This window comes from Leptonychotes weddellii, chromosome 14 (assembly GCF_054177405.1).
Source record: "Leptonychotes weddellii isolate Sample4059 chromosome 14, ASM5417740v2, whole genome shotgun sequence".
Classification (NCBI taxonomy): Eukaryota; Metazoa; Chordata; class Mammalia; order Carnivora; family Phocidae; genus Leptonychotes; species Leptonychotes weddellii.
In genome coordinates, this window is record NC_138382.1 from 62,860,102 (window position 1) to 62,876,763 (window position 16,662).

Sequence of the window (16,662 nt, forward strand, 5' to 3'; positions counted from 1 at the left end):
AGAGCATGCACCCGTGTGCATGTGTCTATGTGAGCATGCGCCCCTGTGTATGTGTGAGTGTGCCCATGTGTGTGCACCTATGTGTGAGAGAATGTGTATGCACATACCTACGTGTGAATATGTGCATGTATGTGCGTGCACCTGCGTGCAGGTGTGAGGAGGTGTGCGTGTGCCCTCACACACGTGTGTGCCCGTGTCTGTGTGTGTGTGCTGTGCAGCCCCCATTTTAAGGCTAGGAAACGGAGGCTCAGAGAAGTGAAGTGACTTGCCCGAGGTCCCTCTGGGATTCCCTGCCTTCACCCCAGGACTTCTGACTCAGGGCCCAGCTTGGGGAGGGAGCGTGGGAGTGAGCGTGAGGGATAGAGATCAGGGGTTCTTGGAAGGTGACATCAGGGTGGACCGACTCTCCAAAGGACTGTTTTCTGAGTAACTGAGCCATGTTGGGCCAGAGGAGCAGGCTGGCAGCCAGGACCACTCTGCAGCCCTGTAAGAGACTCAGCTGGTGCACCCCTCAGGTCCTTTCCCTGAGCCTCGTGACGGGGACCCTCCCATATGCTAAGCGCAAAGGGTGCTTGTCTCTGACTGGAAACCCGCTGCTTATTGGTTTCTCCCCAATTTACTGCCTATTCTAACTCATCGGGTCCCAGGACATCCCAGAACACAGACCTCAGGGGTCTGTCTTAGCTCTGCCAGGGCCTCAACTTGGGGCCTTAGACAGTCCCTTTCCTCCGCCTAGCCTCAGTTTCCCCAAATGTATGGGGGGGTTAATAACACTTCTCTTGCCCGCTTCATCAGGCTATTGTGAGAATCTCGTGAGACCAGGGTGCTGCACACGGTGAGGGGCTGTGCACAGACGTAAGTGGGTGTTACCGCACTGACCTTCGGTAAATAGAGAACAGTGAGGTGAGCGTACTAGAAATCCAAGAAGAATCGGGCATGCTTCTTTGATGCATCTCTCAGAAGCACTCTGAGAGCCCAGGGGAACGAGTCAGGAGGCAGTCGTAGAAACACACATGCAAGGACTGGTTACCAGAGATCTACTGGCTGGTTGGGAGGACACATTCCAGCTGCATCTTGAAGAATGTCTATGGTTTGGTGAATGCTACTTGAGGAATGGTTTTCTAGGTGGGGGTGATGGCCTGAGCCAGGACCTGGCAGCAGAGAAGTGCAGGGCGTGGCTGATGATGGGCTGTGGTCTGGCGAGGAGCAGAGGGATCCTGTCTGTGGGTTTGCCAACTGGAAAGAGAGCCAGATTTGCAGAGGATGGGTGGGACCAGATGATAGAAGACACAGGACGCCAAAGGAGGAGTTTGGAGGTGTCATCGTGCAGTCAGTGGGAACTATGGAGGGTGTTAGTGCAGGGAGGAATGGAACTGGAGAAGACCACCCCCCGGAGGTGTGTGACTGGGGGGATGGATGGGAGGGCATTTAGTAGGGGACAGGACTTTGAGCAGAGGTTGTGGGAGATAGCCTCTCTAGACGACTCTAGAAAGAATTGTTTTTCTTTCAGGGACAGAAAGGGGACCCAGGGCTCTCACCAGGAAAGGCCCTCGATGGGGCGAAGGTAGGTTTCCAGGGACCCCAGCATCGAAGGAAATGGAGGGGTGGACAGTAGGGAAACCGCCGTGCCCCAGCAGAGGCCGCCGTGTGTCAGAGGCAGGAGGGGGCCAAGTAGCCAGGCAAGAGTGTGGTTTGGTGCTTTCCTTGAGGTCCTTCAGCTCTCCCTGTGCCAAACCCAAAGTCATTCCCTGTATTTTCTTTGGGGGTGCAACCAATCAGACTGACAAAAGGTTTTGCCTGTGGACACACCCTTGGTGAGTGACCTTTTGTGTAATGTCCTGCATTTCTGTAGGACCCTCTAGGTGACCCTTGGCATCCAGAAGCTTTTTGCTAGCATACACCCAGGAAGCTTCCAAAAACATTCAAAAGCCCCTCTGAGGTTAATTTGAGCAGACAGGTCTGTGGATTTCTAGGAGGTGGGAAGGGATCGGGCCAGAGATTCAAGGCTCCCTAACTGAAGGGCTATGGGACCAGAAGTTTCTTGTGGAAAAGAGAACACTTAGGCCAGAGGACTTCATCCATCCCTGAAGCAACTCCCCAACACTGATTAAGGGGCCTGGAAGGAGCACAGGCAGTAGGAACAGGGGAACCCAGACTCTAAGTAAGACCCCCAGCACTCAGACATACATATTATGGAAGGAATACTCGAGTCTGTCTGGCTCATTCTGGACACGAGCCAAAGAGCCCTCCTGACAGACAGAAAACTGCTTCTCAACCCAGCCTCCTGTGCTTAGGCACATAGAAGACGCAGGTCCCTTTGATTTCGCCAAGACCTAGGTGGCTCATTCCTTCATATCCTCACGGGATCATTTTTTTCATGCAGCAAACATTTACTAGGTGTAAACATCCACATGCACGCCCATGTGCTCCTCATCGAAATCTTATAATGCAGGACAGACGGGCCCAGCTTGCAGATGAGAAAACAGAGAGGCCTCAGAGGCAGGTGATTGCTGGAGGTCACAGAGCTGGTTGGGTGCAGAGCAGGATTTGTATCCAGGTGTGACAAAGTCCAGAGGCCCGGGCTTCTCTCTTGCTCCTGGGTTGTCCGTTCTCAGGTCTTAAGGCAGAAATGCCCCCTACTACCCACCATGCCCAGCTGGAGGAGGAATGGGCAGAAGGGAAGGGAGTCTCAGGAATGCAGAGAGAGAGCGAATTGGAATGGGACAGATAAGTTGTGTGTCCCCTGGGGCAGTGATTTTCAAACAGTTTTAGCAGCAGACCCCGTGCTCTAAATGGTATCCTGCGCCAATATCCGGGGTATAAAATAGATCAAAGGGAGGGTCTGGGTTATCGGGGAGGGGCTGGGTACCTGCCCACTTGGCTGCCCTCACCCCCCTCGGAGGCCTCTGGGCCTCCAGGAGTTCTCTTTGCAGACAATTGGTCATGCGAGGACACGCTTGCCATTTCACGAGTGTCTCTGCTCCTTTTCCCCCCGCCTCACCCCTTTGTCTGTGTTTTGCAGGGCGACGTGGGCTTGCCTGGGCTCTCTGGGAATCCAGGACCTCTTGGACGAAAGGTACACCTTCCTTTCAGTGCTTTGCCTTGTCCAGTGGGCTTTCTGTCTAGCTTCCTGGCCTAGGTCTGTCATCCTTCAGGTCTCAAGCATGCTTGTGCCTATTCCAGACAGTCCTCCTGGAACCCCAGCCTTCAGTCCAACAGCCTCTGCTCTGCTCAAGGAAGTCTAGCCTCACCGACCAGGGCGTGCGAATCTGGTTTGGCCCTCTCCCTACGGAGCCTAGAACAGGGCCTGTGCATAGTAGGTGTTCAGGAAATGGGGTTGGGGGATGGGGAGGACAATGCAGGCCAAGGGTCGACTACGTTTTGCAGGATGGCTGATGGGGATTCCAGGAGGTCTATCGACCTAGGGCCACGTCTTCGGCTTCCGCCCTGGCTCCCCGCTGTGGCTGCAGGTACCCGCTCTCTGGGCCATCTGGCTCTTGTCTGGACAGATGTGGTGTCTCCTGGCTCCATCTTGTCCTTGCTATCAGGGTCCCTGTGGCACTTGGAGCATCACGTCTCCTCCATCTCCTTCTCCACCCTCCATGGCCAGAGCAGGCCAGAGCATAAATCTGAAGAGGCCAGACCCAGACAGGAGTCTGTGGCTGTCTGTGAGCTGGGGAAACATGGTATTTTCTGGCTCAGAGAACATAGGGACTCCCTCTCCCCACTCACTTCCCCTCCATGCTCCAGCACTTTATGATGGATGAGGTGTGAGTGGAAAAGTCTCTTTCCAGTGCTGGCTCATAAAGCAGCCCATGGTGGTCTTACTCTGCTTGGGGGTGGGAGCCTAGCAGAGGTGGCAGGAGATGGGCAAAGCAGACCTGACCCGTTCCTGCCAGGGCTCCAGGGCTCGCTGCTCTCAGCAGATGTCCAGGGAGGCCCAAGAGTCTCCATCCAAGAGGGACCAGTTCACCTGAGCAGGGAGAAGCATCTTTTCTCAACCAAGGAAGAGCCTCTGTGCGGTTGGGAAACTGGCAAAGCCATTTACACGGAGGCCCCCGGGTCCCGGCTCAGGCAAGCCTGCAGGAGTTGGGTGGTGGCAGGCCGGTAGGCAGAGCCTGGGGGGGTTCGGGGCCCAAGGCAGAGACCCCTGACCAGTCGTGGGGGCTGGGGAGGAGGACCGATGGGGTAGAACGGTACCTGGAATCATCACTGTGTGTAAGCACTCTCTCCTCCCATGAGTGTCTTCGGTGACAACAGCGGCCACTTTGTCCTGATGCTCTTATGTGGCTTCTCTGCATCGTCTCATGTGGAGAGCCTTGGGGGAGAGGGGACATCAGTGGGTGAGAGGTGAAGTCAGCATCCTCTTTGCTCACCAGCCCATCGAATTGGGGTTTCACCTCAGCGCGACACCAATAATCCTATTTATTCATGTATTCAACAGAAGTGATTGAATGCTTATTATGTGCCAGGCAGGATGCGAGGCGTGGAGCTGAGTAAATAGGCAAAATTCCTTGTCCCCCCAGAGCTGGCATTCTTGTGTGCGTGGTGGGGCAGCAGAAAAGAAAAAGAAAAACAGTAAAAATGGAAGGACAAATGGAAAATGGACAAAAATAGGCAGGAGAAAGGGAGTTTTGGTTGGGAGGGTACCCAAGTTAGAGGTGGCGCAAGGAGTGACTGTCCTTTGTCACACTATGTCCTCACAATAGCTTCCGAGAGTTAAAGCATTATTATGCCCATTTTACAGCTGAGAAAACTGAGGCTCAAATTGACCTCATTCATTCATTCTTCCAGTCGTTCAGCAAATATGCACCTAGGTCCCAGGCTCACCCAGGTCACTGGTGCTGACACTGGTGTTAGATGCAAACGAGTTCATCGAGGGCCTCATGCAGAGGGAATTCTGTAGCAGTGCCCCCCACCACCCCACTGTGCATGAGAACCAGCTGGGGGCTGTGGGCGGGGACTCTGGTCCCGTTGGTGTGAGTGGGACTCAGGTACAAGATTCTGCAGCTGAGACTGAGAGCCACTGGTTTCATGGAAATACCTTCCAGCGTTGCTATGCCGCAGGGCTGGGATTTGAACCCAGGTCTCTGACCTTTCTCTCTGCACAACGCTGACTGAGACAGCTTTTCAAGCAAAAGAGGGCCCATTAAGTGAAAAAGAGCCTCTCTGGCTGAGAAGGTTGGTTTGTCTGCCATCTGCCTGCGATGTCTGCTGAGGGCCTTTGCCGAGCCAACTCCCGAGGGCCGGGCAGGCACACAGACCAGGCCAGAGAGGCCTGGACGGAACCCAGCTCTGTCCCCTCTCCGACCATGTGAGCTTGGGCAAGTGGCCTCACCTCACTGAGCCTCAGTTGGGACCAAGAGGAGGTTGGGATTCGGGGAGAGGGTGGGTGAGATGAGATGTTCTAGCCCCAGCACTAGCATATGGCTGGTACTCGTAGGCACTGTGTGCATGTTTGTTGAATGAATGAATGATCACTGTCATGAAGCGAAAGTGCTGAAGGTCTTGCCCATCTGGTACCATTGGTCATCTTGCCTAGTTACCAGGTAACCACCCTCCACTAGCCAAGAAGGCTACCAGAATTCTATTTGCACGTTGGGAGGGTGGAGTCCTGTGCTGTCCCTAGCCCAACTGTCCGCCTTCTCTCTTTAGAGCAGTGCTTCCCAGCTGGGGGTGATTTTGTTCCCCCAGGGAACAGTTAGCAATATCTGGAGACATTTTTGGCCATCACAGCTGGGAGAGGGAAGCTACCAGCTTCTAACAGGTAGAAGCCAGAGATGCTGTTAAATATCCCACCCCAGCTAAGACTTACCCGGCCCACAGTGTCAGCAGAGCCCCGGGGCTGAGAAACTGCTGTACAGAAGCCCCCCTCCATCCGGGGCCATCCTGACTCCCTGCGCCTGCTTATGCTGTGCCCTCCCCTGGCACGATCTTCCACGCTCATCTTCACACCTCTGTCCCTTGATTCTGTTCTCCAACACCATCTTCTCCAAGAGCACCCCCGCCCCCAGCACTTCCCAGGCAGAAGTCACGCCTCCTTCCTCTGATCATCCAGCCCACCTTCTCAGCCTCTTTGGGACTCTGCGCGTTCAGCTGGCAGGAGACTCTGGTGTCCTAGGCGTATTTGTCAGCTGAAGCAAGTGCACAGAGTCCCTGTCCACCCTTGCTTCCTTAGGAGGGGCTTAGCACAGTTCTGGACACATGCATCTGCCCTGTTCCATACCTCCCTCCACCCCTGCCTATGGCAGACATCTCTCATTGATCTTTCCTCTCAAGCCCTGATGCGACCTCAGAATCCTTAACACATTGCCCCAAGTAGACATGACTAATGGAATGAAATTAGGACTCCAGTTGAAACTTCCTCCCGGCTCCCTCTTGCAACCCCCACCCTGCCCACGGGCCCTCCCTGTGCCGCCTGAGTTGGCCACTTCCATGCCGAGCCCCTACTGAGAACCTTCTCCAGGCTCCCCTATTGCCGGGCTGCCCTGGGCTGCTGGGGCCCATGCCCACTGCCATTTCTGAGCTTTACTGCTGCTCTGCTATCCAACCTGGCCCCTCCTTCAAGCCTGTTTACAATGCCGCCCCTGCTGGTTGGCTGTCTACACTGTTTTAGCACGCAGCGCTTCTCCTTCATTCCACTTAATATGTGTTACCTTCCAGAAGGTAGGGAGTGAGTTTGTTTTGTTCACCGGTGTATTCTCTGCGCCTAACACAGGGTCATGTTTGAGGCTCAGCACACCTTAGTTGAATGAATGAACAATTGGTCGAATGGATGAGCCAGACAGAAATGGTGTGTTCCTGCCTGACCTGTCTCAGGTACCCATTGAGCAGAGTTCGATGTCAGGTGCCTGGCTGTGTCATGATGGATTGCGCTTTTGGACAAACCACATGTTTTTGAATCGCAGAGTTTCTGAGCGTACACAAGGCTTTGAGAGGCCAGGGGGGGAAACTGAGGTCCAGAGAGGAGCAGGGACTTGGTCAGTATCATGTAATGAGTCCTTCTGCCTCCTGGCACATTTCTTCCTCGCCGATCCATTCTGTCGAATGGGGCTCTCGGCCCCGCTGCCTGCCCCCGATGGGCTGTGGAGGTGGTCGAGAAGTTTAGGGGGTCTCATGGAGTGCTCAGCAAGCATGGTGAGTTCCGTTTTACTGCAGGAGAAGCTGGGGCCTTGCACACCGAGTTGGAGCCGGGTAGACAGCTGAGGTCTAGGCACACATTGCTCCCCAGGACCCCCAGGTAAGAACAGGACCCCCCACCCCCACGCTCCCTGCCCAAAGCCCAAATAGCATCCCGGCCGACAGGGAGACTGCTGCAACAGTGAGGTGATGTCTGGTTTCTCCTTGTGCACTGTAAGCAATGATTAATCTGGCTCCCAAACCAAAATATAGACCGAGTTCTATTATAAACACAGGTCCTGTGGAGACACGCCTGCTGGGCAGCCAGAGGCCCCTTACAGACTCCATGGTCCCTGGAGCTCCCCTGAAGCATCTGCTCTCCCCTAGTACCAGTCGGGCACCGATCACACAGGGGAAAATCACTGCCCGTGGGTCCACCTTGCGGTTAGTACTCACCCCGTAATTGCTGGGGCCCAGGAGAAGATAATGGTTTAGATTCTTCCAGGTCCTGGGGCCCTGTCATTTGAAGCTATTTGGCTGGCCCTGGCTTCGTAAACACTGTTAAGGTACTTCAGGGAGCATAGGAACCTCCCCCCACCCTCCCCCCACGCCTTGGCCTTGCTCAGCCTCTGCTGCTCTCAGCCAGGAGAAGTGGGTCGTTCACAGCAACGTGCAAGGCCCTTCAGGGTCCACTGATTGCGACAGACCTAGGAATCGTGGCCTGTTGGACAAAGCGCAGCCCGGGGGGGCGTCTAGAGTCCTGGAGAACAGTCTGGGCTTGGCCATAACTTGCTAAGTAACCTTGGGCAAGTCCCTTCCCCCTGGTAAGTCTGTCCAGTGAGAAAAGTGGTCAGATTGATGGCTCAGGTCCCCTCCAACTCAGATACTCCAGGATTCCGTGACGGCCCTCTGCCCTGGTAATGCTGCAGTGATCCATATGCTCTGTCCTGGGGAGGAGGGCCTCTAAGGGGGTCTTTCCCTGTGTGGCCCTGTGGCTCTTCTAGGTGGGCCTTGGGCCTCGATAAGTATGTCTTATCCCACAATTGGGTGGTTAGGATTTAGGGATTGGAGTCACACCCTGGCCTTTCCCCTGGGAAACTGCGTAGCCTCAGGAAAGTCTCTTTACCTCTCTGAGCCTTCGTTTCCTCATCTGGCATGTGTGCATGGTAACTCCTACCTGCTAGAGGGGTGATCACAAGGAGTTGATGAGCTGATGTATTTATTTAAGGCTCTAGTACCAGGCCAGGCAAAGGGCCGGCCATTGTCCCTATCCCTGAAGATCATGCATTTCCTTTTTTCTGTGTCCTGAGTAAAGGGTTTTCTTAAAATCTTCTGGGATCTCCCTGGCAACACTTCTCTGCTGGAACATTGGTTTCCAGCAGATTTCTTCTTGGCTGCAGGCAAAGCCAAAGGAGCTGGTGATGCTCAGGGGCTCCCTGGTCCCCTTTCATGGTTCTCTTGGGATTCTCGCCCCATTATTGCATCGGCTTTTGGCAGCAACCTGAGGCGGGCTGAGAATGGCAGAGTGAGGCTCAGAGAGGGCAGTTCCCTGAGCGGAGTCACACAGCCTGAGCTCAAGGCTCGATTCCGCTCTTCGTGGGAAAGGCTTTGCTGTTCTTCCTCGTGTGCAAGTTCCACATGAAGAAACGATAAGAAAGATGATTACATGTGTCCTATCATGACACGTCCCTGCTCAAAATCCTCTTGTGGGTTCCCACCATACTCATGCCTTGTGTGGGCTGGCTTCCGGTTTCTTCTTAACCACCCGCCCCTCTCTGCCTCACCCCTCACTCATTCTGCTCCCATCACGGAGGCCTTGGTCTTCATCAAACCCACCCGAGAGGGTTCTCGCCTCAGGGCTTCTGTACTTGATGTTCCCACTGCTGGGAACGCCTTTCCCCAGGGGGCCAGCCCTGTGTCCGGCTCACATTATTTGTCCCCTCAGAGCACCTGCCTGGCTGCCCGGCCACAGCCACCATGCCCCGCCCCCCCAACGCGGCCTCTCTCTGTCCTCTGACTCTGCTCACTTTTCTTCGTAGCGCCGGTCACTACTGCACAGTCGTTGTTTTCAAAATTTTAACTTTCAATTACGGCAAAAACCACACAACATAAAATTTACCATCTTAACTGTGCTTAAAGGTATGGGTCACCAGTGCCAAGCACATCCACGTCGTGGTGCAAAAGGCATCTCCAGAACTTCCCCATCTTGCAAAACTGAAACTCTACACCCACGAAAACAACGGCTCCCTATTTCCCCCTCCCCCGGACATTATCTTTTATATTTATTTGGTTTTACATCTCCTTAATTAGACTGTCAACTCCGTTAAGGCTAAAGGATGTTGTCTTCTCATTCACCCCAGGCCCGGAATGGTGTTGGCACATAGAAGTTCAGTGAGTGTTTGTTGAATGAGTGAATGAAATATGAAGGTCACGATGGTGACAGCAGCGGGTCTTTACGGGGCGCCTGAGTTCAATGCTGGGTACTGCAGTAGGTGCTTTCCCCACATTATGTCACGTGATCCATGCGCCTGTCCTTATATTTCCATTTACAAAAGAGGAAACCAAGGCTCGGCGAAGTGACATCAGTGGTTGCAGATCATCCAGCCATCCGGTAGCAAAGCAGGATAGTCCCAGATCAGCCTGACACAAGAGAGCTTAGCCACTCCGCATGTGAGCCCCCGGCTGTGGCCTGGGCTTCAGTTTGCTCCCTGGGGAAAAGAACACGGCCTCCCCCCTTCCCCCCCACCCCCAGGTAGAAGCGGCTCACAAGCATCAGTCTCATGAGCCCCGCGTGTGAGATGTAATCATATCGCTGAGCCGTCCTGAGGTATGAGTAGGTGCAGCAGGAATGCTTGTAAACTCCCCAAACCTCTTGGATCCAACCGACGTTGCTGTTTATAATTAAGATTTCTGCTTCCTGGGGGTCTGCGGGGGTGCTGAGTGCGTGTGCCTGTGTGTGTTCGTGGACGTGCGTGAACGGTTACTGTGCCTGGGATGTCACCCAGGCTCTCGGTGTGGTTCTCTGACACTCCGTTTTCTCCTCTGTAAAGTGCAGGTGATAATCCCCCCCCCCCAACACTGCACCTCATTTGGCTGGTGTAAGGGCTAGAGGGGGTCATGCAGGTGTAGTCTAGGTGAACGGCAGTGCATGGAGGGAATCTACAGGCATCATCTTGTTTATCACCCTCTGGGGGAGTTGTAGAACTTTGGAGTTCCCAAACACCAGAGCCGAGGGGGACTGAGAGTTCTCATGCCTTCAGCTGAGGTCCAGAGAAGGGTGGAAACCCACCAGACTTGCATGGTAGGTGAGGGACGGTGTCTGAGCCGAGCCCTGGGCTCTCTGTGCCAGGGGGTCTAACGGAGATCTGTGTGGCTACTTTGTCTGGACTGGAAGGCCCCTGCCTGGTCTTAGTTCACAGCTGCCCTGAGGTGATGGAAGTTTGAAGTCCCGGGTTTCCCTTCGGAGAACCCCTAAGTCTTAGGAAATGGCTTTGGTGGTTGTCCCTAGGGCCATGAGTAAGCACACACTGGTTTGATTCTCTTGACCTAGAGACCTGGAGGTTGGGCCGTGGGGACAGAGGGTCAGCGTTGGTTCTGGCTTGTTGGCAGAGTCCTTCTCAATCAGGCATTTGGGTGGCCTCTTCCTCCCTGGAATGGGAGCTGGGACGGGTGGGAGGAAGGGAGGCCCCTACTGTGGTTAATATATTTGGTCGGTATGTGTGAGATCTTTTCTGATAGGGGGTTTATGAGAAGGGGCAGGTCTTGACACAGATCCCAGCAGCACATGGTGGTTGAACGTATCCCAGACCCAAAGGTCCTAATTGGCCCACCCATCCGTTGAGAACTCACTCTACCCCGGCTTCGGATGGGCTCACCCCCGCCTGGATTTGGAAGGAATAGTTGGGATCCAGCGTCACTCTGCCATGGGGGGCTGTCTCCCAATTCAGGTCACAAACCCTGCGGGAGGGGTGAACACCTCCCCTGATGGCTTCTGTCTGAGTGCCACTGGTGGGAGAGGACAGCATTGCAAGTGGCCAACCTTGTATGCATCCATTCAGCGAGTGGTCGCTGAGCACACACTCCAGCCCTGCCGTGCACAGAGCATGCAGTGCTGAAAAGACGGGCAGGGCAGCTGGGCCTCTGCCATCTGATCCACAGGCCCAGACACCTTCCTGGCCTGATGCCATTTCTCCCCCCCCCCCCCCAGGGATACAAGGGCTATCCTGGACCGGCGGGGCACCCCGGAGAACAGGTGAGGGCCGTGGCCTCAGCTCTGCCCTGCTTGCACTCCGCCCCCCTGCTCCATCCCTGTCTGCCCCTGGCCTCCTCCCTGGGCCCTGTTGCACGAGTGAGCCCCAGAACCATCCTGTGGGGGGCGGGGGGACAAGCCTCCCCCTCCTCTCCCGCAGCCACCTCTGCCTGAAAGAGCCGGAGTCCACACCGACCTGGCGTTGGCATGAGCCCCTCGACTCCAGCCAGAGCCATGAATAGCTGGCCTGTTCCGGACGATGTTAGGGGATATTATGCACGCCGCCACGGGGTTTGCAGGAATTTGGGCTGCACTGGCCCAAGTCAAATAGCAGCCCCTGCCAGCGTGGGAGAGCCAGCCAGGGCTCCTTAGAGCTCTCTCAGTCCTGGGCGGCCAGCACAGGGGGTTTGTCCTTCTGAGCTCGTCTGACCGGTTTCACAGAGTGGTGGGCTGGGGGCCCAGCAGCCCGGTGGCTTCCCCTTCCTCCCCATTCAGCTCGCATTCCTGCCCTGCTCTTTGTCCATTGTGAGTAAGCCCCAGTCCCCCACCGCCCCTCAGACCCAGAGCGGGGCAAGGTCTCTCCTTTCCTTACGTTTCTCTTCATTCCTTTGCAGGGGCAGCCAGGACCTGAGGGCAGCCCAGGGGCCAAAGGTTACCCTGGCAGGCAGGTGCAGTATATGGCTTCTGGAAGCTCGGTGGCCATGGTGGTGTGGAGATGGCCACGGGTGCCCCCCAGGCAGAGGGAGGCAGCAGGCTGGGGGCCGAGGAGCTGTGCCTGCCGGGTGGGCCCCGAAGAAAAGGCTATTCAGGGGGCTGGACCAAGGAACCCTCTCTTTGAAGGCAGTAGGGCACAGGACGCTTAGAAAGGGACCTGGTGCTGTGGGGGTGGGGCTTCAGAGCCTCCTCCCACTCAGTCTCCCCACCCCACCCCCCACTCCCCTGGGACTCTGGGGCAGAGTGGGGTCCTCAGTGTGAAGACTGCAGGTCTAACCCCACTCCCTTTCTACAGAGGGGGCAGCTGAGGCCCCAAGGAGGCAGGACTTGCCCTGGGTTGCTGGCAGCAGGGAGAACGTTTCCCTATGTCCTTGCCCCTCTGTCTCTTATGTTTCAGGGGTTACCTGGACCCGTAGGAGACCCTGGCCCCAAAGGCAGCCGGGTAAGTGGGCCTTGGCAAGTACCGCTCAGGTGGGGCCCTGGGTGGTCATTACCTGTCCCCCCAGTGGACCTGATGGGAGGTGAGGGTGCAGGGTCTGTATACAGTGTCTGGCAGGGGGGGCTGGCACCTCTGCCCTCCCACCTGAGTGCTCTCTGGAGAGCAAAGGGGCAGCAGGGTGGGCAGGTGATGGGGGATCCTTGAGCCAGGTAAGCCGGCGCGGCCCATGCCAGGCAGACTAGGCAGCGAAGGTTCTGTTGGGTGCTCAGCCATGGCCCAGCTGCTACGGTCAGGTGCTTGCTTGCCGTGTCCCCCAGCACATCCCAAGTGCTAGGGGACCTAAGTTGGGGCTACTTTGTCTGCCGTTAGAATCCTCAGAGGTCTCTCTCCTGCTCCCTTCCCAGCCCTTTTTAGAGAGCAGGGGTGGCTGATGGGTGATGCTGCTCGGGCCCGGAGGCTGATGGAGCATCTGCTCTCCCTCTCCTGGAGCAGACCCTGAGTAGCCAGCAGCCTCAGTTTGCCCTTCTTTACAATGGGAGTGAGGTCCATTCCTACCTCTAGCATGGTTATGGGGATACCAGGAATTTGGAAGCAAGTACTGCTGAAGAAGGGCTCCCAAGTGGGTTGTGGGTGGTGGAGAAGATTCTGGATGCACTGAATGGGGGTCGATGGAGTTTGAAAGTCTAAGAGATAACGTGGTGGAATCCCCTTGTCTGCACACAAGAAAACTGGGGTCATGGTGAGGACTGGACGGCCGCGGTTTGCTCTGCACGCCTAAGGTGGAGCTGGGATGGGGACCCAGGTGTCCTGAGGGCCGGACTTGCTGCCTCTCAAAGAATGCTCGGAAAGTGGGTCACATAGCCCTCGGTCAGGCCAGGTCAAGTGTGACGTGTCCTCCACTCCCGAGCCAAAGCTATTTATGGCCACAGTCTGGGCCTTAATCCCTGCAGCTGACATGTGGCCGTTAAAGCGTCTGGGAGGTGGGCAAGGAGGTGGGCGGGCAAGTTCCTTGGGATGTCATGATGTTGGTGATGATGGTGGTGATGTCATGCAGGGGCTGGGGAGGCTCCTGTCCTGTATCCAGCTGTTCCCACGAGCTGTGGCCCCAGACGCATGCTGCTGACATCTGGGGGTACTTGCTGTTTGCCATGCTGATGGCATCTTGAGACCACATGTGGGCCAGAGTTGGTCTGGCCCCAGGACCCTCCTCTCTGGGTCACAGGGCCCTGAGCAGCCCGGGGGAGCTGGGACCGCTGGAGCCGCCCTCCCCGCCACCACCAGCCTTGTCGTTGGGAAAGTGCTAGAACGCAGCCTTTGGAATTAGGGCAACAGGCTTTGAGACCTGCTGTGCCCTTAACCAGCTGTGGGATGGCGGGCAAGCTGCTGGACCTCTCTGAGCCCATTTTTTCTCATCTGTAAATCTGGGATATAAGCCCTGGTTGGCAGGATCAATAAATGTCCCTCGTTACAAGGATGACTGTTTATCGCAGCGGATGCTGAGGAGGCTCAATGACCTCTTGCCCTGCTAGGGAAGGAGAGATGGTTGTGAGCCTGCGTTGGTTGCTTGTTTGTGGGACGCAGCGTAGCCGAGGGGTTAAGAGGCCTGCCTGGGAGTCCGTTGACCGAATTCCAATACCAGTTTTATCATGTTCCAGCCGTGTGACCCTGGGCAAGTCGCTTCACTTCTGGGCCTAAACGTTCTCACCTTTACAGGGGGCCGACTGATAATACCGTGCTTCCTGGGCTGTAGTGAGGACATGGTAGATGCTTGAATGCACATGAAGCCCTGAGAACCGGGCCTGGCACGTGGCTTGTGCTCAGTAAATGTTCACTTCGGGGAGCATTATTATTAAAGCATTCCATAAACATCTAGAGAGCGCAGACAATGATAGGAGCTCTGGGCTAGGTCCCTGCCCTTGAGAAGTTCCCAGGCTAATGAGGACATGAAACATGAACACAGATAATGGAAGATACATTGGAGAAAGTGGTAAATCCTATTAACAGAGGAGCAAATATGGTGCGTGGGTGGAGGGAAGAGATGGGTTCTGCTTGCCAGAGGCGAGGGCACTGGAGCCGGGCTTCGAAGGGATGACTGCCGTCGCTGGGGTGGGAAGGGCACAACTTGGAGGCAGAAAGTCAGGTGCATCCGAGGGCAGTGGACCCCCAGCTCCGCCCCTTTATCTCCAGAGCCTGGGTGTCCTTGTCTGTGAGGTGGGGGAGCGGACGGCCAGGCCGCAGTGTCGCCCGGTGGGTCGAAGGCAGTGTCGTACGCCTGCCCAAGGGGCAGCCGCTCTTCCTGCAGGCGTTCAAGGCAGCCGTGGGTGGATGTGAGCCCCAGCCTAGGAGGAGGCATCGTGGAAGCCACGGGCACCCAGCAGGGTCCCTCGGAGCGGGGGGAACCTGGTGCCCCTCTAGCATCTAACCCAGCCGAGAGCTTCCTTTCTGCAGGTCCGGGAGCCCCGGCGTGGGGCGGGCCTCCCCCTCCCACCCCAAGAGCGCCCGCGCCCTTCCCTGGCGTGAGGGTATGTGCCTTTGGACTACATCGTGGAAGCCAGCACCATGCAGTCCATGGGCATATACACTTGCCTCAAGGCCTGTGTCATCGAGGAGCTGCTGGAGCTGCCACCGTCACCAGCGAGGAAGAGGAGCCTGGGTGTGGGAGGGCAGCGAGGGGGGCTGGGATGGGTCGGGCCAGCCACGCCCCACCACTCGGTCCCTCTGACCCCCTACGTGCTCTTTCCTAGGGCTACATTGGACTCCCAGGGCTCTTCGGCCTGCCAGGGTCCGATGGAGAGAGGGTGAGTAGGCTTTCTTTGTTTACCTCCCGCCCACCTACCCACCCCTTCTGCCTGGAGAAGTCCGGGAGTCCCTCCTGGAGGAGGTGCCCTTGAGTTGAACAGGAGTCTGCCAAGGGGTCAAGGCAGACCCCTTCCAGACATAAGGGATAGCGGGTGCAAAGTCAGGGAGGTACGGTAACTTGGCAAGTTTAACATTGTACACTGTCAAAGCTCTGAGCATGAGGCAGGAAATGGTAAGGAGACGAGCTTGGAGGGGGCACCTGGGCGAAGTGACGTGGGCGCTCAGGGCCTGGGTCAGGAAGTGGACTTGATTCTGAGAGCATGGGCAGCTTCTGAAGGGCTTTCAGCAAATGAGAAATGGGCCCACTTTGTATTTCAGATCAAGTGTCTGCAAGTTGTCTGTTTTTGTAAAAGTGTGATTGAACACAAGCATGCTCATTTGGTTACCTGCTGTCTACGGCCACTTTTACTTGTGGTGCAACAGAAAAGACCACGTGGCCCACGGGCCTCTTCCTCCCTGTCACTTCCCAGCCGGAGCCCATATTTGGGACTCATCAACAAGCTGGATAGAGAGGACCTTGGGCGGGGCCGCAGGAGCACCTGCTGAATACCAGGGATGCTGGGCACTCTCCAGCTCAGGTCCACGCACACCCCAGCCCTGTAGAGTGCAAGCACCTTCCATGTGATGGGCACATAATTGGCACCTACTGTGTGTGACCTGTGCGCCCGGCCCTCTGCGACTTCCTCTCGTGGGTGGCGCTGGGGCTGGTTTGGGACAGCACTGGTTGTCCCCTGTGGAATCCTGTCCTGACCTCTTCCCTGTCTTTCCCCTACAGGGCCTGCCTGGCGTTCCTGGCAAGAGGGGCAAGATGGGTAGGCCGGTAAAGATTTTCCGTGTCTATTATGCAGACTCTATGGGTGAATCTGACGTCCCGGGGGCCATCCCGCCCCGTGCACCTGCAGCCTGGGCGTTCTCTGCTTCTGTCCGCTCGGCCGTCGCTCTGCTCTGCGTGTGTGGGCCAGCATGCGGGGCTGTCTGGGTCTCGTGTCCTGCTGCCAGGACCCTGACCGGCGGCTGCCTGGCTGGAGCTAGGGCCTGCCGTGGCTCTGGGCCCCTCTGGGATGGCTCCTGTGTGTGTGTATGTGTGTATGTGTGTGTGTGTGTGTGTGTGCATGCAACAATTGTTCTGCAGTGTGGTCCTGCATCTGGGGGCTTCTGTTGTCTGGGTCAGTGGTGTCTGTGGGGCTGCTTGGACTGGGGGATCATGGCTAGACCCGGGTCTGGGCTCCTATCTCAGAAAACCCTCAGTCTCCATGTTGTCTTGATGTGGCCAGAGTTACAT

At 56.3% G+C, this 16,662-nt stretch overlaps 1 protein-coding gene across 14 annotated transcripts in view; it reads left to right on the forward strand.

Moving 5' to 3' along the window:
- COL27A1 (collagen type XXVII alpha 1 chain) overlaps positions 1-16,662 on the forward strand; it is a 135,753-nt gene that overhangs the window by 32,449 nt on the left and 86,642 nt on the right. For 11 of the 14 annotated variants that reach the window (XR_014140133.1, XR_014140131.1, XR_014140132.1 and 8 more), the window contains exons 6-12: positions 1,511-1,564; positions 3,023-3,076; positions 11,327-11,371; positions 11,983-12,036; positions 12,480-12,524; positions 15,266-15,319; positions 16,156-16,200. Coding sequence is in view for 11 of the 14 variants with exons in the window: in XM_081803443.1 (XP_081659569.1) it covers positions 1,511-1,564; positions 3,023-3,076; positions 11,327-11,371; positions 11,983-12,036; positions 12,480-12,524; positions 15,266-15,319; positions 16,156-16,200 (351 nt within the window). In the remaining 3 variants the exon portion in view is untranslated. The remainder of the gene's footprint in view (positions 1-1,510; positions 1,565-3,022; positions 3,077-11,326; positions 11,372-11,982; positions 12,037-12,479; positions 12,525-15,265; positions 15,320-16,155; positions 16,201-16,662) is intronic. The other 3 variants (XM_081803444.1, XM_081803448.1, XM_081803449.1) reach the window with 3 other exon arrangements.